General features: G+C 51.2%; 1 protein-coding gene across 3 annotated transcripts in view; it reads right to left on the reverse strand.

The window, feature by feature from the left end:
- Positions 1-20,868, reverse strand: part of ATP2A3 (ATPase sarcoplasmic/endoplasmic reticulum Ca2+ transporting 3) — a 99,119-nt gene that overhangs the window by 24,827 nt on the left and 53,424 nt on the right. For all 3 annotated transcript variants that reach the window (XM_027848841.1, XM_027848840.1, XM_027848842.1), the window contains 4 exons: positions 5,145-5,233; positions 2,448-2,550; positions 1,653-1,784; positions 897-1,022 (listed from right to left, as the gene is read on the reverse strand). In XM_027848841.1, coding sequence (XP_027704642.1) covers positions 897-1,022; positions 1,653-1,784; positions 2,448-2,550; positions 5,145-5,233 — 450 coding nt within the window. The remainder of the gene's footprint in view (positions 1-896; positions 1,023-1,652; positions 1,785-2,447; positions 2,551-5,144; positions 5,234-20,868) is intronic.

Raw genomic sequence — 20,868 nt, forward strand, 5'->3', positions numbered from 1 at the left:
CGTGAGTGAGCCTTCTCCTCCCCTCAACTCCACACAGGCCCGGTGTGCCCAGGCCAGTGCTCTGCCCTTTCAGAGGGACAGAGCACATCACTGGGGTCCAGGCTCCCCTCGGCAGCAGGTTGATACCGGCTACAGCTGCCTCTAAGCAGGGAGGGAGGATGGCGCCTGGGCCAAGTTTCACTGAATCACTGACTCATAATCAGAAGGGGTCTTTCTGACCGTGCAGGCCCAACCTCCCCCCTTTTACAGTGTTCCTGACCAGACCCAGCTTGAACACTCCCAGGGACAGAGAGCTCACTACCTTCAGGGAGTGTCCATTACTATTAGGTTGAGCTTTCTTCTCTGGGACCCACAACTTGCTCCTGGTACCTCTAATCCATCAGTCCTGGTTCCGCCTTCTGTCCTGCCTGCTTCTTCTTTCCCTCAAACCCCCACCCCCCAAGGCTCCAGGCTGAATGTCCCCAGATTCTTCACCTGGAGGCCTGGTCTCCAGCCCCCTGCCCCCCTGCTCCGCGGTATCAAGATCTGTCTGACGGTGGTAGCAGTATTTAGAAGCGCAGTTCTGGAGGGCCCCGGCCTCACGGAGACCCCAGGAGGGAGGGGGGTGGGGCAGGCAGCATCTCCCCCATTTCAAAGATGAGGAAGGTGAAGGATTTGCCCAGAGTCATGAGCCAGAAAGACGGGAGGCATCAGGCTGCAAGGCCAGGGCCCTCCCCTCACCACCTTACGGTCCTCCCTTGTTCTGGTCATTCTGTCTCTCCTGAGTGGGGCAGCCACATGGGGCCCTAGAAGAGCCTTGGGGGGTCTTTGGCCCCAGGTATGCACATGGGGATGGCGCCTCTAGACCCCTACGCCGCCCCTCCCCCTCATCCCATCCCCGCTGGGGATCACAGAACCTTCACAAACAGCTTGCTGCCTGAGGTGGGCTGGACTGGGCCAATGGGTGTGCAGTACACAGACATGGACTTGCGGTCCCTCGAGAATTCCAAGGTGCACTCCTTCTTCATCAGCTGTTTAATGACCTGGAAGGAGATGCCAGGCAGTCAGGGTCAGACAGGACAGGAGGCGGGCATGGTGAGGATGGGCAGCCTGGAGGAAGATGCCAGAGGACAGCCACGCACCTAGGAAATCTTCATCTAGAAAACATACCCTCTCTCTAGGGGCTTTCTCCGTGACTCCTGCACCAGCCTAGCGCTTCCCATGGCCCAGCAGGCCACGAGGCAGCCCCCAGGGCTCAGGACAGGGAGTCGAACACAGGGCCCCTGAGCCAAGCTCATGGGAGGCAGGCAGACCCAGGCCCCCAATCCCTTCTCTCCTTCCTTTCCTTCTCCCACTTGCCCTAACCCCAAGGCCTCAGCTTCAGACTCTAGAAGGAACCACCAGGCACTGGGGGCCCCAGTTTGGAGCAGCTAAGGGCCCAGGGCCTTGGGGGCCCAATCCAAGCCTCTTCTTTCTGCCCCCCACTACCCCATGAGCTGAGACCTGGAGGGGCCCTGAGGCTCCCCCCTCAGGCACTGGGAGATGGGGAAGAGATCTTAGAGGGAGGCGGCAGGGGGGCCAGGGTGACCTTTCCTGGAGGGGCTGTGGGGCTTGTTCAGGAAATGCCAGGCCAGCCTCCCTGGGACCTTGGGGGCAGTCACCCGCTCACTCACCGCATTGCAAGCTCCAGCTCGCTCCACCCGGGACAGCTGGCTCACATCTGTGTCAAAGACATTCATCTTCTCCACCAGGCAGGTGAGGGCCGTTTCTGTGGCTTCTCCAACCTTCTCATAGACCTTCTTGGACTGACCCCAACACAGACATCCACGGTCAGAGTGGGTATGGGAAGGCATCTTCTGTAATGCCCACTCGTAGCCCGCCTTCCTCAGCCCGGGGCAAGCTTAGCAGGGGATGGGAACCTCTGGGCTCCTGGCTCGGGCTTTGGACGCCACGCAAGAGGTGCAACCAACATGCCTGAGCTTAGAGTCCTGCCAGCCCTGAGCGCCCAAGCCCTGGGGGCAGAGGCCACTCAAACCCTTCTCATGACTAGGCCAAATCAGCTGTACTGAAGACAACAAGCTAGCTTCCTCTTCTGTAGACACTTGGAGCCAGCAGGGGCCCCAGGAGCCTCAAGGACTGAGCAAGCCTGGCCCTGAATACCCGGGCAGGTGGGCCATGAGAGCCCAGAAGAGGGTAGGAGGCAGCTGCTCTGGCTAGCTGACACCCCCTACACACACCGTCGGCATAGTCCTTTCCCCTTCCCTAAGATCCTCTCTGCTCAAAGCATGAGGGGTAAGTGTCCTTGGCCCCTCTAACAGCTAGAATCCTGGGGTTTCTTGAGGGTGGGAGGAGGTCGTGAGAGGCCTGTGGGCTACATCCAAGACACCATCGGGGATGGGTGGGGTGTAAGCTGCTGGGGAGGGGCTTCCTGGGCCCCCACATGCCCTGAGCCCAGCCCAGCCACTCACCTCACTGTAATCCAGGGTTGAATCGTTGCAGAGGGCACAGATGGTGGCCAGCTCGACCAGCCCATCATACTGGCTGCTATGAATAGGCTCCCCATCCTTCAGCCTGCAAGAGCCCAGAGCAGAGGTTGGGAGTAGCCGCTGCTTGACCCTCCCCACTTGCAGGGCCTTCAACCAAGGGAAGGGCCTCCAGCCTCCGCCGTAAGCTAGGCAGCCTAGAGAAGGAAGGGCTCCGAACACAGGGGACACGCACATCCCCCTCCAGAATCAGTCCACATCTTTATGGATGTCCCTTAAACAGCTTAAACTCACTATCTCTCTCCAAACTGCCTCCCTCTCCTCCCCTATCGTGGTCAATGGCACCACCATCCTCTCTGTCACCCAGACCCACAACTTTACTCTCTCCCCTCCTGCATATCCAATCTGGTGCCAAACCCTGTTGATTCTATCTCCATAACATCTCTCTAATATGCCCCCTTCTCTCCTCAGATGCTGACCCCACCCTAGTGCAGACCCTCCTCCCCTCCCATCTGGACTATGGCATTAGCTGCTGGGGTGGGGTCTGCTTGCCTCAGGCCTCCCCCCACTCCAGCCCATCTTCCATTCAGCCACCAAAGTGAGTTTCCTAAAATTCAGGCTCAAACATTTCATCCCACTACTCAATAAACTCCCTATCACCTCCAGGATCAAAACCAAAATGCTCTGGTTATCATTCAAAGCCCTCGAGAACCTAGCCATCCCCTTGCACCTCCCACTCTACCCCCCAGGTATCTTTCCATCCAGGGATACTGGCCTCTTTGCCATTCCTCCCCCAAGATGCTCCGTCTCCATATTCCACGGTCCCTGACCCAAGGCTGCCCTACAGGCCCATGCTTCCAGGTTGCTATCTAACAGTAGGGACCGCCATGCCAGTCAGACTGGCCAGGCTTGTGGGAAGGTGTCTTGCTAACTGGAGCCCCTTCCTGAGTCCTGCTCAGCTGGATTTTAACCAGATTGTTCTTCTGAGCCCAAGGTGACCCACAGTGGGTAAAACATCATTCTTACACACAAAAGTCCAGCCCTCCTGCCAAATCCCAGCTGCCCAGTGGCCCCATCACGCCATCTTGTGAGTGATCAAGGGAAGATCAGCCTGGAGTGGCTGGCAATGCCCCCAGCAGAGGGCACTGTTGCCCCATAGAGGCACAGCCTCACAGACCTGCAGAGCTGGCCAGGCTCCCCTGGTGCAACCGTTCCCTGTACAAGTCCCTATGACAGACCTTCATATATTCAGACAAAGCTACTAGGCCCCGTGCCTTCCCACCTCCCAGTCTAACCTCCCACCTCTACGCTAACCATTCCCGGTTCCTTCCACCAGCCTTCATGACATGGCCACCAGACCTGTCACCAGGCCGGCTGCCCTCTGCCAGACACTCCAGCTCTCCAGTGTCCTCCTTAAGCCGTCGTGCCCACATCTGAGCCCAACACCCCTAACACCTCCACTTCTCTGAAGGCGGCCCAAGGCTTCACCAACTCTCTTGGCTGTCATGGCGCACTGTTGATTTATAATGACCTTGTGGTTCACTAACCCCCTCAGATCTTTTTCAGACAAATTGCTGTGTAACCATCTGAACTTAACCATCCTGTTCTTGTGAAGTCAAGTGGACTTCCTGATCCTCAGTGTAGGGTGGTACATTTCTTTCTGTGAAACTCTGTTGGAAGCAATTCAGCCCAAAGCTGTGGTCCATGAGATCTTTCCGGATTCTGACTCTGACTTCCACCATATTAGCTATTGCCCTTAGCTCTGGATCACCCACAAATTTGATAGGCTTTTGTTTATGCCTCTTCCAAGTCAATGATAAAAATGTCAACCAGCGTCGATCTCTGAGGCGCTCCACTGGAGACCCTTTCCGAGCTGGCATCAAACCATAAATCATTGCTCTTTGGGTTTGGCCATTTGAGGACTTGGGAATACATCTAGCAGTCCTCTCATCTCATGCCAATCTCTCCATCTTGTCCACATTTCAACTGCTGTGCTAAAATCCAGGTAACCAGCAGCTACAGCAATACCCTCATCTACCCATCTAGCGACCCTGGCAAAACACAAAGTGAGATCCGTCTAGGGTGTCCATCCAAGGCAGTGCCTGCTCCAAGGTTACCCCTGACAAGGGGTGCCAACCACAAACACCAACCTAGCCTGGTCCAAGGCAGGCACAAGTGCCAACAATTCACACAGCCTCAAAATGTCAGCATTCATTCCCATTGCCTCTGGAAGTCAGAAGAGGAAGAGCCGGGAGTGAGAGCCCCTGCCCCAGGCATCCTCAGCCAGCACAGCAGTGGAAGTGGCAGCTTCCTAGCCAGTTACTGTCTGTACCTTCCCCGGACACTCCTATAACCCACTCACTCCCCCTCTGCCATTGCGCACACCAGTCCTGCTCTGAGGACTAGAGCAGCTGCCTTGACAGTCATTCATGCTTCTGGCCAAGGCTAAGCCCTGTAGAGTAGGCCACTCCCTGGAGCAAGAAGGCCTCCACAGGAAGCATTAGGCATACAGCCCCGTGGCTAAGGCTGGGAGTCCATCCAGGCAATGGGGGAGGGGGGGGAGGGGAGCCAAGGCTCTGGCCTCAGGGTACACCACAGCATGCTCCCTGGGGGGCCCAACCTGCCTGCCCCCAGGACCCGGGTCTCCTTTCCCTCAGTTCTCAGCCCTCCAGCCATACTCACACTTGGCCTTCGGGTGCATAGGTAGAGCCCGTGATGCTGAATTCATGAAGGCTACAGTTAGCTCCCTCTGCCTGGTCAACGATGAACATCTGAAGGGGAGACAGAGGCAGAGAGCTGAGCTGGCAGTCGTCATGGGCATGGAGATCTGCCCAGACTTGGCAAGCGCCCATGAGGCTGATGTTGAGCATGAGAGGGGCAGTGTCCAGAGATGTGCAGTCAGCACAGTGCCTGGCACATGTAGGTGCTTAATAAATGTTTGGTGACTGACCGCTGAGTGATGGGCTGAAAAACCAGCCCACCTGAATCATGGCTCCCTTGGCTATGCTTAGACATTTTACAATCACAAGACAGTGAGTGAATGTTATCTTAGAACACAGCCACCTGCCCTGAGCAAAAGACTGGAAGCCCCGGGAAGGCAAGCCCCTGACTCACCTAACATCTGTATCTGCCCCCAAATTTAGCACAGTGCTCTGCGTACAGTAGGCACCTAATCTTTGTTGGTTGAATTGACTCCAGCAGAAATACTATGATCTTTCTACTTCAGAAGTATTACTATCCCCATTTTACAGATCTTCAGAATCATAGACTAAATCTCAGAAGGTCAGAGCTAGACCAGGGCCTTTGTAGGGCATCGAGCAAGAATCACCCCTCCATGATATCTAGCAAGTGGTCAACCCCCTCACTGGACAAACAGAGAAATGGAGGCCAGGTGGCTGACTTCTGGAAGTGCCAGGATCTGAACCCTGATGCTCTCACACCAAATTCACACACCTTCAGATGAAGTCACCAGCGGCCACATAAACTGCTTGGAGGCACCCTCTGGGTAAATGGCCAAGCTCAGAGAGGCCTGCAGATCTTCTGACACCCACAGCCATCCTCTGCGGCCTTTTAGTGTCAGCACCATGGCCAGGGGTACTGGCAGAGCCAAAGCACGCGGCTGTGTCAGCACTGGGCGTGGGGAGAGGGCAAACTACTACCGTGGGCGGTCGTCCCCTGCACGTGGGTGTGGAGGCAGTGAGCCATGGGAAGGTGGTAGGAGCTGGGAAGCAGCTGCCGTGGTCAGAGCTTTCTCTGACATGGACCTGTCTGTCCCGGATATGAAAGCTGGGGGAGGCATCTGGGGAGCCATGTCTATGTTCCTAGGGATGATGTGCACCAGGCATGCATCTGCATCTCCCTCCCTGGCATCCCGCAGACTGAGGTTACATTTACTAGCTCTGCAAAGGCTGAGGTCAGCTTCCAGTCCAGGTGGGTCTGGAGTGCTAAGGTCTCCCTCCGTGAGCAATCTGAAGTTTCACCTCATACTCATCAGATCAGCTAAGGTAACAGAAGAGGAGAATGACAAATGGCGGAGGAGCTGTGGGCAAACAGGCCATTGATGCCCTGCTCGTGGGGCCATGCAGTGTTCTGGCTCTGCCCTGAGAGTTCCCAAACTGGGCATGCCCTGTGACCCTGCCATGCCTCTAAAAGGGCTAGGGCCCAAAGAAGTTGAGGACAAGATGTTACAGAAAGAGGAAAGATGTGTCTAGTGGTGTACTGCATGATGGCCTCAGACCGGACGCCAGGGGGTGTCTTTCTATAGGGGAATGGCTAAACAAACTAGGGGGTGTTAATGGCATCCCAGGCCAAGAGGTGACAGTAGCCTAAAGCCTGGGCCCGGGAGGAGCAGGCCAAGGCAGAGGCGAAGGGCAAGACTGAAGATGAGGATGACGGCCAGAATGAGGAGGGCGAGGAGATGGAGCTCGTCAGACAGGATTCTGGCAGCCTTTGCCCCCCCACAGTGCCCGTGGCCTCCCCACCCCGGGACATCCCTCTGTCCTGGAGGTCCCTTCTCCCCTTGGGGAACTCCTAGACCCTCCACTTTGAGGAGGGTCTAGACAAGCCATGTATCGCCACTCCCCAGACTTCACCACTATGACCCCTGCTCATTAGCAAACTTTCACGTGGAGTCTTTCCCCATTAGAATGGAAGCTCCTTAAAGGTAGGGACTGTGTCTGTATGCCCAGCACTCAGCATAGTGTTGGGCACATGGTGAGCATTTAATAAATGCTTCTTGCCTGCCTGCAATAAAGTGAAGGGTGCCCTACCAGCTGCTCTGTTTGAGGTATGTGAGGGTCTCATCTCCTCCCTCCGGACTGTCAGCTCGCTGAGGGCAGGCAGGGGCTGCAGCCTCTCCTGGTCCTGTCTCCTTCATCCAGGGGCCAGCAGTAGCTGTTCAACTGAATGAATGCTGAAGGGCATCTATCGGCGGGCCCCGTGTTGGACACACAGCATGGGTCCTTCCTTTACTAGTGACTTCCAAAGTCCTGAAGGCTCACCGTGACACCAGCACCCACCAGCCCTTTGCCACCTCAGGAGACACTTTGGTGAGCAAGGTGCCTCCCCCCACCCTGGGCCCTCGGACACCAGGCCCAAGCTCACAGCCAGCTCAGTGGGGCCTCCCAGAGCTGGGGTTCCTCTGACACAGCCTCTGAGAGCCCACAATGGGCGTCCAGGTGGTACACCAGGGGGCACCCCGTTAGAACAGCCTGTAATTGTTTTATTTCACCGTTAACCCAGTCAATGTTTCCTAGACTGCTCTTCATTTTGCCTGAAGCCTTACATCTTTTACTCGTGTTACCGTCAGAAATTTCTAATTTTATCCCACTGTGGGATCTGTGAGCACAGCATGCACGATTTCTGCCTTTTCAATTTTCTGAGGGCTTTTTTTATGACCAAGCATGCAATCTATTTTGGGGAGAATTCTGTGTGTACTTGGAGACTATGTAATCTCTATTTTTTTCCATCCTGTCATCCCCATATGTCCAATTTTTCCAGCTTATTCAATAAACATCTCGGATCTGGGATTTCTGTATTAATCTTCTTGCTACATTTATCATATTCTGATAATGGGGTGTTGGAGTCCTCTGCCATTTATATATACATATATGTTTATCTTAGATATTTCTCCTACACTGCTGTTGACTGATATTTTACCAATTTAGCTGCCAAATTGTTTGGTGCATGTGTATATGATGAATGGCTAGATATTTATTTTCTGTTCTTTTTGCCATAATGTCCTTGTCATTTTCTGACTTGAATTCAACCCAACCTAATGTCATTTCATCTTTTTTTAAAACTTGGATCTAAACAAGGCACTTACATTTTGTTCTCTTCTGAACCAAGTTTCCTGAGAAGGCAAGTTTGCTGAGAAATTTGAGGCGATTCTCCTCATTGGCATTTCTGGATAATTAATGTCTTGGTTCTTTCAAAGCCTCAATAGTTCTTTTCTTTGTCATTAGAGTTTGGACGTCGGATAATCATGTGTCTGGAAAATCTTGACCTTTGGACATCTCCAAGCTGGGGTCTCGTGGGTTCTTTCCTCTTGGGAACACCGTCTATCATTGACCATGCTGGGAAATGTTTCTTTCTGATTCATTCTCCAGCTATGATGCTACCGGGCTGGCGCGAGTGGCTCTCTGCCATGCAGGTCCTCAGGTGGTTGAGGATGGTGGGGCCATCCTGGGCCCAGTCTGGGGGATCATTCTCGGTGCTTAGAAAGCACCAGGGACTTCACTCCCACATGGCCCCTGAATGGGGGTGGGGGGTGGAGGAGAGGGTCAGAGCAGACAAGAGGAGGTTGCAGCATTGACTGAGGAAAACCTGCCCTGGAGGAAGGCACCTGTCCATCTCTGGCCAGAGGTGGACGATGGGAGGGGGAGAGATGGCACACACGACAAGAGGGAGAGATGCCCGACGCTGGGTCACCAGCAGGCTCCGCTGGTGTCTGCGCACTGTCGAGATGGCAGGAAGGCTCCCAGCATTGCGGGGGGAGGACACCCCTGGGTGAGGAAAGGGGAGAGGCTGAGGCTGTAATCTGCACCAGGGCAGGGCATGGGCACAGTCCAGATTCCTGAGAACCTCCCTACGCCTCTTGGAAGCAGCTTTTCTTCATTTCCTCCAACGGGCTGGCCACATTGTTCGAATGCTAAATGTCCACTTGCCCAAAAGACTATTCTACGGAGAACTCACACGGGGCAAGCATTCACATGGAGGTCAGAAGAAGTGATACGAGGACACTGTCAAAGTCTCTCTGAAGATTTGATTGTGTGACATGGGAGACACTGGCACAGGACCGCCCAGTACGGCATGCCCTCATCAGAGAAGGCGCAGCGCTCTATGAGCAAAGCAGAAAGGAAGTAGCTCAAAAGAAATGCAAGATATGCAAACTTAGAGAATCCACACAAAGGTTCACGCGGATATCTGTGCCCGAGCTGCGGCGAAGCCTTCCGAGAGCACTTGGCTGCTCAGCCACAGTCGGACACCCTGGGACTCTAGCACAATGCTGTCCTTTTGGTGCTGCTCGAGATCGACGGACAACAGGCAACCAACTCTGTTTCTCTCAGGTGCAGTCAGAATTTCCCTTTCATATGTTGAGACCTGTGCCTTCACTGGCATAGGGAACTCCTGCTGAGAAGAGTGCCTCCGCCGACGCAGGTGGCTTCCTGCTCTGCCACTGAAAGCCTCAGTGAGGTGGCTGGGCCCCAAGAAGTGAGGTGACACGTCTAGGGTCACACAGCCAGGCTGGGGCAGAGGCAGGACTGTGGTCCAAGGCGTCCCGGCTCCAGAGTCTGGCCTTCTGCCCACCATACCACGCGGCCCCTCTCAGATATGCATCTTCTCTGGTTAATTGTCTTTCTTGGCATTCCCCGCATCTCTCCTGGCACTGGTCCAGCTGGTGCGCTCCTAGCAGACTTCTGTCCCTGAATGTCCTCATCGCATCAGGCGTCATGCTGGTTATCTCGGGCCTAAACTTCTGGGGTGTCCTTGTTTCTGGGGGTCAGGAAGGTCAGTGCCTCCTAGGGAGTAATCCGCAGCATTCCCCTTTACGCAGAGAGGCAGTGCGTTGTATTGGAGAGAGAGTGGTGCTGGGTGCAAGTCCTGACTGTGGGGCCCGTCTCAAGACCTTGTGTAGACGGGCCCCCCTCTGCATTGCTAAGAGTCTCCTCACCCAAACATTCAATGAAATCCCAGCTCCAGGCCTGCCCCATCCCCCTCCCACAGCCAGTCAGAGGACAAGCTGGATGTTCCCCAGACCAGATGGTCCATCTACCTTCCCTCCCATGCTGAAGACCTACAGCCTCCTCACCTCCACCTCCAGCTCTTCCAGGAAACCCTTCCTGATCCCCTTAGCTGCCAGGGGTTTCTCTAGTCTCAGATAATCAGGTATTCGTGAATTCAGTTCACGTAATGTCCCCCAGCAGAATTTAAGCATCCTGAGGACAGGGGCCATTTTTCATTTAGTCTCTGAATTCCTAGCCCCTCTCACAAAGCCTGGCACAGAGTAGGGGCTTAATCAGTGTTTACTGGCACATAGTAGGCACTTAATCAGTGTTTTCTGGATTGGACTGTCCCCCTCCTCCACCCAATGTTCTAGTTGAGGATGGGGTATGGTGGGAGATGGATGGAGCACTAGCCTTTGGGCTCAGCCCTACAGGCCCTCCCTCCAGGGTCTCCTCTGCTCCTGGAAACTGGGGTCAAGGTCGCTGTGCAGACTCAGCCCCTCCCTCCTCCATGCCTTCTCTTGTCACCCATGGGACTGGAGACACCATAAAAGCTCCTACTATGTGCAAACATGATTTCATTTGGTCCTCACTTCCCTGGGAGATAGGTGCTGTTATTACCCCATTTCACAGAAGAAAAACCTGAAGCAAATAGAGGCAGTGACTTGCCCAGGGTCACAGAGAGGTAGGATCTGAACTCAGGCCCCATGTTCTATACAGTGCACCACCAGCTGCCCAATATCTTCCTCCAATGAGATGATAAATGTGAGTCTGCTCTGAAGAGGCAGGTGGGGTCCATGGCCTCGCTCTACGTGCACATCCCAGTGAAGGGCTTGGAGGCTCCGAGGCCCTGGAGGCTAAGTCAGCTTCCCAACAGGCAGCAAACCTCAACGGGCTCCCCCTAATCAATCCGGCCATCAGGCAGGCAGACCCAGGCCCCAAGCATGGCCCCTAGGTGGGGTCCTTGGCCCCCAGGCTGCCGTGCTCAGGGAGGAGGCTGGAGCTGGTACTGACCAGCGGCAGTGTATAACTTCCTGCCTTCTTAGGGCTGATCTACGGAGTTCTGTGGTCTCCTCAGCTTCGTAGTCCTAGTGCTTTCTCCTTTGCTGGGGCTCTGGATGGACTGGCTGTCAGGGCAGAGGGTGCCTGGACTGTGTCCTCCTCCCAGGGCAAGCAGGGCAGAACAGGGATGCAGGGGAGAGAAGGAAGACTGGAGGTCTCTCCAGGGACCGCTTCCCAAGGGCTGGAGGAGTCTCAGCTCTGCAGAGGCTAAGCATGAAGGAATTAAGGGGCCTGGGACCCACACCCACACCACAGGAGGGGCCTCAGATCCAACCCCAAGTCCAGGGAATGGGAAGGAGATACTGCTCAGCCCCAAACCTCAGGTTAAAGTGAGGGGGAAACAATGCTCCACCAACAAGCTGTGGGAGCTTGGACACATCCCTCGCCCCCTCTGGGCCTCCTATGTTTAAAACAAAGAGGTCGGAATCAATCAGTTCAAAATACAAGGACTGTAGGCCCTTCTCCATCCTAGTTGCTCTCTTCTGGATGTTCACCTGATAGGCTTTCAAATCCTGGGAAGGGCAGTGCAGCCTAGTGAATAGAGGCTCTGGGCTTGGAGTCAGGAGGGTATAGAGCAAACACCCACCTCTGACCTTTACTGTGTGACCGTGAAATGAAATATGCCCCCCAAAGTCACTGAACTGTTTATGTGTCCTTTGACCCAGTGACACCACTCCTGGGCCTCTGCCTCCAAGACATTCAAGAAAGAGAAAGGGCTCAGAGGTACAAGAATGTTTCCAGCAGCTCTTTGTGGCAGTGACAAATTGGAAACTTACTACCTTCTCTATTACAGTTGAGGGTACCCCCACCCTCACAGTCTCCCAGGATCACAACCTAGATATGTCATCCTGGACTCCTGACTCGCTCTCACCCCCTATATCCAAAATGGTGCCAAGGCCTGTGATTTCACCTGCAGCATCTCTGGTGGATTTCACCTCTGCAACATCTCTAGTCAATTTCATCTCTGCAGCATTTCTGGTCCATTTCACCTTGCAACATCTTTTGTCAATTTCATCTCTGAACCATCTCTAGAAAATTTCACCTCTTCAACATCTCTCCACAATTTCAGCTCTGCAACATTTCTCCAATCTGTCCCCTCCTCTTCTCTCACACTGCCCCTACCCTGGTGCAGACCCTCATCACCTCATACCTGGACTATTGCAATAGCCTTTCAGAGGCTCTACTTGCCTCTAGTCTCTCCCTGCTCTAGTTCATCCTCCATTCAGCCACCAAAGTGACCTTCCTAAATTGCAGGTCTGACTGTGTCACCCCCTACTCAATAAACTCCGGTGGCTCCCTATTGCCTCTAGGAGCAAATAAAAAATCCTCTGTTTGGCATCCAAAGCCCTTCATAACCCTTCTTACCTTTCGAGTCTTCTTACACCTGACTCCCTTACACATACTCTTTGGTCCAGTGAAATTTGGCCTTCTGGCTGTTCCACCAACAAGACATTCTATCTTTTGGCTCTCTCTGGCTGTCCCCCATGCCTAGAACCTCCTTGCTACTGATTTCCCTGGCTTCCTTTAAGTCCCAACTGAAATCCCATCCTCTATAGGAAGCCTTCCCCAACCCCTCTGAATTCCAATTCCTTCCTTCTGTTAATTCTTTCTTATTTATCTTGCATAGAGTTTGCTTGTACATAGTTATTTGCACATCGTCTCCACTGTTAGAGTGTGAGCTCCTGGAGGACAGGGACTTCTTTTGCCTTTTTTTTTTTGTATCTTCATCACTTAGCACAGTGCCAGGTACATAACAGGGGCTTAATAAATGTTTACTGATGATGCCCATCAGTGGGGGAATGGCTGACTAAATCATGGCCCTTGAATGGAATGGTATTGTGCCATAAGAAATATCGAGGGGGCTGGTTCCCAAGACACCTAGGGACCCTTGTGAGACCTGATGCTGTGAAGGGACCAAAAGAACAAGTTATGCAATGATAACAACACCATAAAGACAAAAGTCTTGGAAAGAGTCAGGACCTCTGATGAGGTAAGCCTGACCATGACTCCAGACAGGACCGAAGATAGAACCAGAAAACCACCTCCTCACAGAGAGGTGGTGGATGTCGGGTGTGGAATGAGGTATACATTTCCTGACACGGTCATGCCAGCATAGTTTGGTTGCCCTTGTGTATCTGTGACAGGGCCCTTGTTTTTTATTTCAATTGGTTTGGGCATGGGGCAGCAGAGAGGGTGAGCTATGCGGCTGTCAAAGGAGAAAGAAAAGGATAAGAGCGTCACTAAGGCGTTTTTTAAGTGCTCAGTAGAGAAAGGTCAGCCAGAACTACAGACAAGCAGAACAGACACGGAAGGGCAAGTTTTACTTATTATGGACTTTCTGGAAGGGGCAGCAAGCTAAGCCTGCCCGAGATCCCCATTTCCTGCGCAGCCCCCTTATCGGATCTATTCTGCACGTGAGGAGGCCCCTTTTATCTGCTGTTGGTGAAGTTCAGAATGAAAACCATGAGTACAAGTGGGGATTCCTGGCTTTCCTCTTGCGCCCCCTGACCCCCAGCGAGGGATCCCATCCTTTCCCCACCAGTGTCCAGGACCACCTGGCTGGGTTCCCCCTTGTTGGCTCTTCCACCTTTTGAAGGATAAGATGACCACTAGGGAACCTCAGGAGGCTCCTGACTGCTCTGTCCCCCCAAGAGTGGTGTTCCAGTCCTGGGGCTCCTCCCCCCAAGCCTCCACGGAAGGCCCTGCGCCACCGGGCTGGCATCGCCTATTTGTCCTGTGTATTGTGGGCTGAGGGTTGTGGCCCTGAGGGCATCAGTGAATAGCCAGTGGGGGGAGGGTCTTCGTGAGGGAATTGGGCTGGGGTGGGGGTGGGGTGGGGGACCGGACGCACTCCACAGTAAAGCTTTATAATTCACTTTCCTTTTTCCAGCCAGACCGTCAGCTCCCAGGGAAGGAGGTACCCCTCTTACCAAATGCCCCCAGGGCCAGCCGAGGCTGGGGTATTCACTAAAGACTTTTGTAGGACTATTCAATAGATTTCGGGGTGGAGGAAGTGAGTACATAAGGGCTAGCAAGAAGGCTGAGGCCTGAGAGGGTCTGCAGTCCCAGCCTGTCTCCCATGAGCACACCCGTCTGCATTCCAGCCTCAGCCAGACTAGTTAGTCCAGGCTGGTCTCTGTCCCAGAGAAGGGAGCTGGAGGGGGCCTCTCCCAGCTCCAGCTCAGCAGGGACGAGGAAGTGTTCCTTAAACTAACGAGTGGGGCTCCCTTCAGAGAACCAAGAAGAAAATCTCTGGACTCTGGACCAGTCTGAGGCTCAGAGGAGAAAGGGAAGGGAGACCAACCCTGCCCCGGAGCATGAAGTAGACGGCAGCCCCCTCCTGAGCTCAACCCTCTGAGAGGGTCAAGCAGAGGCTTGGCCTTCAAGGAAGGAGCTGCCAGGGATCCCGGCTGCTGTCTGGTGGGAGATCACCTGGGCAGGTTCGGAGGAAGAGGCAGTAAGGAGGGAAAGCTGGAGATGGCCTGCCTGGGGCTGCCGGGGCAGCGATGTCCTAGCCTGACGACAACTGCAAGACCAGCGACGTTCCCTTGGCAGGTAGCAAACACCTGACCAAGAATCTCCCAACACCCCTGGAGCCAGGCAATGATGACACGACCCACGTCTGGCGCTTTGTGGGGCACAGGTGATGACTACCTGAAGGATGGACAAGAATCCCATGGCCTAAGGGGCACAGGTGAGGAATGAAAGGGACGACTTCAGAGGAGAAAGGCAGGTCAGGAAAGTGTGTCTGAAAATGGAGACATGTGGGAAACACGGCGATGTGCTAGTGGGATTTTCAGTGCCCGCCTTTTAAAGCATTCAAAATTTATTATCAGATGCAAAAAAAAAAAAAAACCCATTCATTTATGGCTCCGCGCCAGCTTGGAAGGTCTCTGGTGGAATGCCCCAGGGATCCGTGACTCAGATAAAGGTAGGGACGGCAGCCTCACTGAGTTTTCAGATGATACAAAGCTAGTGGGAAGGCTAACCCAGAGAACGGCAGAGTTGGTATCTAAGAGACGAGGACAGGCTCGATCACTGGCACTAAATCCAGTAAGACGAAATGTAATCGTGAAAAACAAAAAGTTCTATAGTGGGAAGAACAAGGTGCGGGGCGCCCGGAGCCAGGAAAGCGCTTCTTGGGGGTGGCACGTTTGCCAAAGAGGATGATGACAACATGCTGGCCCCAGGACTCTCACTCTATGGGGCTCGACCTTTCACACTGATGGACAGGTCTGACAGCCAGACCTCAAGGCGGGAGGGAAGGAATTCATAGGACCATTTTATAGATGAGACGCTGAGGCCGAGCGACCTGTCCAAGGAAGTGGAAGAGTTCCAAGTGCCCACCGGCCTCGTGAAGTCTGCTCATTCCCTCCCTAGTTGTTCCACTTACGGCTTCCCCACCTCAAGGCACTCAAACAAGACGTAAGCACCCATATTGCCGGCGTCGGGGCCAGAAGGTGGTGGAGCAGGCACGCCTGTCAGGCAGCCTGGTCCTGGCTGGGCAGGGGCGTGTCAGGGGTGGATGAACTGGTCCGCACCCACCTCCTGGCATGTTACAGACGAGAAGACCACAGCCCAGGGAGGGGCCGGCCAGAGGTCGCCTTTTCCATGACACCAGGCAGCTGGAGAGCTCTCCAAGTCAAACAGGAAAAGCCTTCCGGGCTGATCCGGTGGTTTGGCTAATGCCTCGGGACAGCCCCGCTCCTTGGCTCCTGCCTGCTTCCCTGGTCCCAGATGAGGGGTGGAAAGCTGACGCCGGCAATGGGACCCATGGGACACAGCCCTCTTGCCCTCCACGGCAGGCTGGCCAGCTGCCCTATCTCAGAGTCTCAGGGTCTCTGTGTCCCAAAGCTGCTCTGCTCAAAGGTCCCCTTAGAACCTGCTGGGAAAAGTGCCAATCAATGGGCCTGGTGCCAAATGACTTCATGCCAGGCCCCTCTGTGGGCTCAATGGCCTCAGTAATCTGGCCTGCTCCTGTCCATACCTGAGCAGCTTCTACATAGGTCTGACACGTCTTCTCTCTCCTCTCTTCATGGGCAGTTGCAGTCCATCCTTCTCCAAAGGGATCCCTCCCCCTTGCTCTGTCCTCACTTCTTTCCCATCAGACATCACCCCTGCCCCCTTACTAGATTGCAAGCTCCTCAGGGTCAGGCATTGTGTCTGCAACCTTCCCCCCCACCCCAGCATATGCTTCTGCCGTGCCCTGCCTGGCACATATTAGGACACCATGAGCTGAACAGGATGGAATCAAACTGTGTCCCCAGGGGCCAACACAGGGCTAGGCACCTAGGAGGAACACGCCAGGACAGGGAAGGTAGGGAGGTGGGTGAGAACACAACCCTCAAAAATGTGCTAGAGAAATTGAGGCAGTCTTAATAGACAGTCCCTCCAGAATGGTAATAGAATGACCAGTATCTCAGGTGTACCAAACTCCATCCCCTGCTGCCACGCAGTGGTTCACTAAGGGTGTGTTGTCTCCCATGTCTGGCAGGCTCTTCCTCCTCAAAGCTGTAGCTTCTCCTTAGAGCCAGCACAGCGTCACCTCCTATAGGAAGCCCTCCTTGATGCCCACAGGTATCAAAGTTCTTTCCTTGCATCTAATCTCAGTCTGACATCTTATTTCCTCTGAGAATGTGAACTCCCTGGAGGAAGGAGATGTTTCTCGTTTGTCTCTGTATTTCCAGTACCGGACAGAGAGCCCCAAACACAGCAGCCATCTAATAAACACTGGTGGGGGAGCATCAGAGGCAGCAGCAGCAGCTTCAGGAGCTTGCTGCCCAGAGACATAAGGGTATCAGAAAGAGATTGCAAGGGACACTTCGCTGGCACTGGGTACAGCTGGCACTAGGCAACTCTACTGCCAACAGCCAGTTCTGGGTCACAGTCCCAGGGCAGAGGGGAGCATTGGGGCTCAGTCACAAGGGAATGGAGGCCCTGGTTGCAATTCCAAGACAAAAAGAAAGTGCTAGAGCAGTGACCATACCTCTCCTTAGATCCTACCACCTTGGAAGAACTGAAAACTCACAGACTCCCAGAACTAGTACTATAAGCAGCAGCATGAAAGACCTGAAACTGAGACAGTGCCCCCTCTACCCCCGGAAGCAGAGCCCAACTTTAACATAAAGTTCAAAGTCATGAAATAGGCTGGGAAAAATGAGCAAACAACAACAAATAAAAAGCCTGACCATAGAAAGTTATTATCGTGACAGGAAAGAGCAAAACACAAACGCAGAAGACAGCAATGTCAAAACAGCTACATGCAAAACCTCAAAGAAAAACATGAATTGGTCTCAGGCCCAAAAAATCACTCCAGGAAGAGCTCAAAAAGGATTTTAAAAATTAAATAAGAGAGGTAGAGGGAAAAAATTGGGAAAATAAATGAGAGTGATGCAAGAAAATAATGAAAATAAAAAGAATCAACAGCTTGGTAAATGAGGCACAAAAAATACTGAAGAAAATAATACCTTAAAAAATCAGAATTGGCCTAATGGTAAAAGAGGCACAAAAATTCACTGAAGAAAAGAATCTCTTAAAAGCTGAATTGGCCAAATAGAAAAATATGTACAAAAATTCACTGAAGAAAAGAACTCCTTAAAAAGTAGAATTGGTCAAATGGAAAAGAAGTTACAAAAGCTCAAGGAAGAAAATATCTCCTTAAAAATTAGAATTGGGCAAGAGGAAGCTAATGGCTCCATGAGACGTCAAGAAACAATAAAACAAAATCAAAAGAATGAAAACAATAGAAGAAAATGTAAAATATCTCACTGGAAAATAGATAGAAGAGTGTAATCTAAGAATTATTGTACCACGCAGAAACCATGATCAAAAAAAAGAGCCTAGACATCACCTTTCAAGACATTATCAAGGAAAACTGCCTTGATATTCTAGATCCAGAGGTTAAAATAGAAATGTAAAGAATCCACTGATCACCTCCTGAAAGAAATACCAAAAGGAAAACTCTCAGGAATATTATACCCAAATTCCAGAGCTCCCAGGTCAAGAAGAAAATATCTGGCAAGCAGCCAGAAAGAAACAATTCACGTATGGTGGAGCCACAATCAGGATAACCCAAGATCTAGCAGCTTCTACATTAAAGGATTGGAGGGCTTAGAATGTGATATTCTGGAGGGCAAAGGAGCTAGAATTATAACCAAAAATTACCTACTGAGCAAAACTGATTATAATCCATCAGGATAAAAAACAGACATTTCACAAAATAGAGGACTTTCAAGCATTCTTGATGAAAAGACCAGAGATGAATAGAAATTTTGACTTTCAAATATAAGACTCAAGAGAAGCAAGCATAAAAAGGTAAAGAGGAAAGAGAAATCATAAGGGACTTAATAAGGTTAAACTGTTTACATTCCTACATGGGAAGAGGATGCTTGTAACTCCTATGAACTTTATCACTATTAGAGCAGGTGGATGGAGTATATACATAGACAGAAGGCACAGGTGTGAGTTGACTATAATGCGATGATATCCAAAAAAAATAAAATGAAATAGAGGACTTCCAAGCCTGCCTGATGAGAAGACCAGAGTTGAATAGAAAATATGACAAACACAAGATTCAAGAGAAGCATAAAAAGATAACATGAAAGAGTAATCATAAGGGTCACAATATTGTTTACATTCCTATAGAAGAAGATGACACATGTAACTCCTAAGAACTTTACATCATTAGGGTAGCTAGGATATATAGGCAGAGGGCACAGGTGTGACTGTGATGGGAAGATCCCCCCAAAAGAAATGTCAGGGTGAGAAAGAAGGATGCATTAAGAGAAAGGGAAAGGAAGAATGGGAACATTTTTCTCACACAGAAGAGATGTGCAAGGAAGAATGAGTGGAGGGATGGTGGAGGCAACGCTTGCACCTTGCTCTCATCAGAATTTGTTCAAAGAGGGAAGAATAAACACATACATACACACACACACACACACTCAGTTGGGGATAGAAATCTATCTCATCTAATAGAGAAATAGGAGGTAAAGGGGATAAAAGATATGGGGTGGGTGGAGTGACAAAAGGGAGATTGGATTAAGAGATGCAGTGGTCAGGAAGCAAAACAGACTTTGGAGGAAGGACAGGATAAAAAGAGAGAGAAGGATAAACAAGAAAATGGGATGGAGGGAAAAACAATGTCAGTCATCATTACTGTGAATGTGACTGGGATGAGCTCATCCATAAATAGCAAAATGGATTAGAAACCAGAATCCAACAATATGCTGTGCACAGGATTCATACTTGGGACAGAAAGACACACAGACTTAAAATAAAGAGTGGGAGCAGAATCTAATATGATTCAGCCACAGTAAAAAAAAAAAAAGGCAAGATAGCAATCACGATCTCAGACAAAGCAAAAGCCAAAACAGACCTAATTAAAAGATAATGAGGGAAACTACATTATGCTAAAAGGTACCGTAGACAATAAAGTAATATCAAACATTTTTACAGCAAGTTTCTCCAACAAACGCCTCTTTTCTCGAATATATACTGAGTATAGAACTGAGTCAAATTCATAAAAACAAGAGCCATTCCCCAATTGATAAATGATCAAAGGATATGAACAGAAAGTTTTCAGAAGAAAAAATCAAATCTATCTCTAGTCATATGAAAAAAATACTCTGAACCACTACTGATTAGAATACTGATTAAAATAACTCTGAGGTACTCATATCTATCAGAAATGACAAATACTGGAGGGGATGAGGGAAAAATAGGTACACTAATCTTGGTGGAGTAATGTACTGGTCCAACCATTTTGGAGAATACTCAAAGGATTATAAAACCATGTATACTCTTGGATCCAGGAATACCACTACTAGATCTGTATCCCAAAGAGATCACACAAATGGGAAAAGGACCTACATGTACAAAAATATTCATGGCAGCTCTTTTTGTGGTGGCAAAGAATTGGAAACTGAGATGATGCCCATCAATTGCAGAATGGTTGAACAAGTTGTGGTATGTGAATGTAATGGAATACTATTGTGCTATAAGAAATGATGAACAGGCAGACTTCAGAAAAACCTGAGAAGACTTATACGAACTGATGCAAAGTGAACTGTGAAGAACCAGGACATCATTGTGCACAGTAACAGCAATGTTGTAATGATGATTAACTGTGAAAGTCACGGCTGCTCTGATCAAGACAATTCCAAGGGACTCATGATGAAAAATGCTCCCCACCTGCAGAGAGATCTGATGGAATCTGAGTGCAAAGTGAAGTATAGTTTTCTCACTTCATTTTTTTGCTCTTTTTTTTTTTTGCAATATGGCCAATATGGAAATATGGTTTGCATGACTTTGCATGTATAATTGATAGCATGTGATTTGCCTTCTCAGTGGGTGGGGGAAGGGTGTGAGGGAAGGAGAGAATCAAAATTTAAAAAAGAAAAGAATACTAAAAATAAATAAATAATAAACTTTTTAAAAGAAATATCTGTGGGAGAAAGGAAGGAAAGAGAGAGAGGAAAGAGGGGAAGATGGAAGGAAGGGAAGGAGGGAAGGAGGGAGGGAAAGGAAGGAAGAGGGAGCGAAAAAGAGAGATAGAGGGTGAGAGAGAGAGAGAAAGAGAGGGAGAGAGAGAGAGAGAGACAGAGACAGAGAGAGAGAGA

The sequence above is a fragment of the Vombatus ursinus genome, unplaced genomic scaffold (genome assembly GCF_900497805.2).
Source record: "Vombatus ursinus unplaced genomic scaffold, bare-nosed wombat genome assembly UNPS02006874.1, whole genome shotgun sequence".
Classification (NCBI taxonomy): Eukaryota; Metazoa; Chordata; class Mammalia; order Diprotodontia; family Vombatidae; genus Vombatus; species Vombatus ursinus.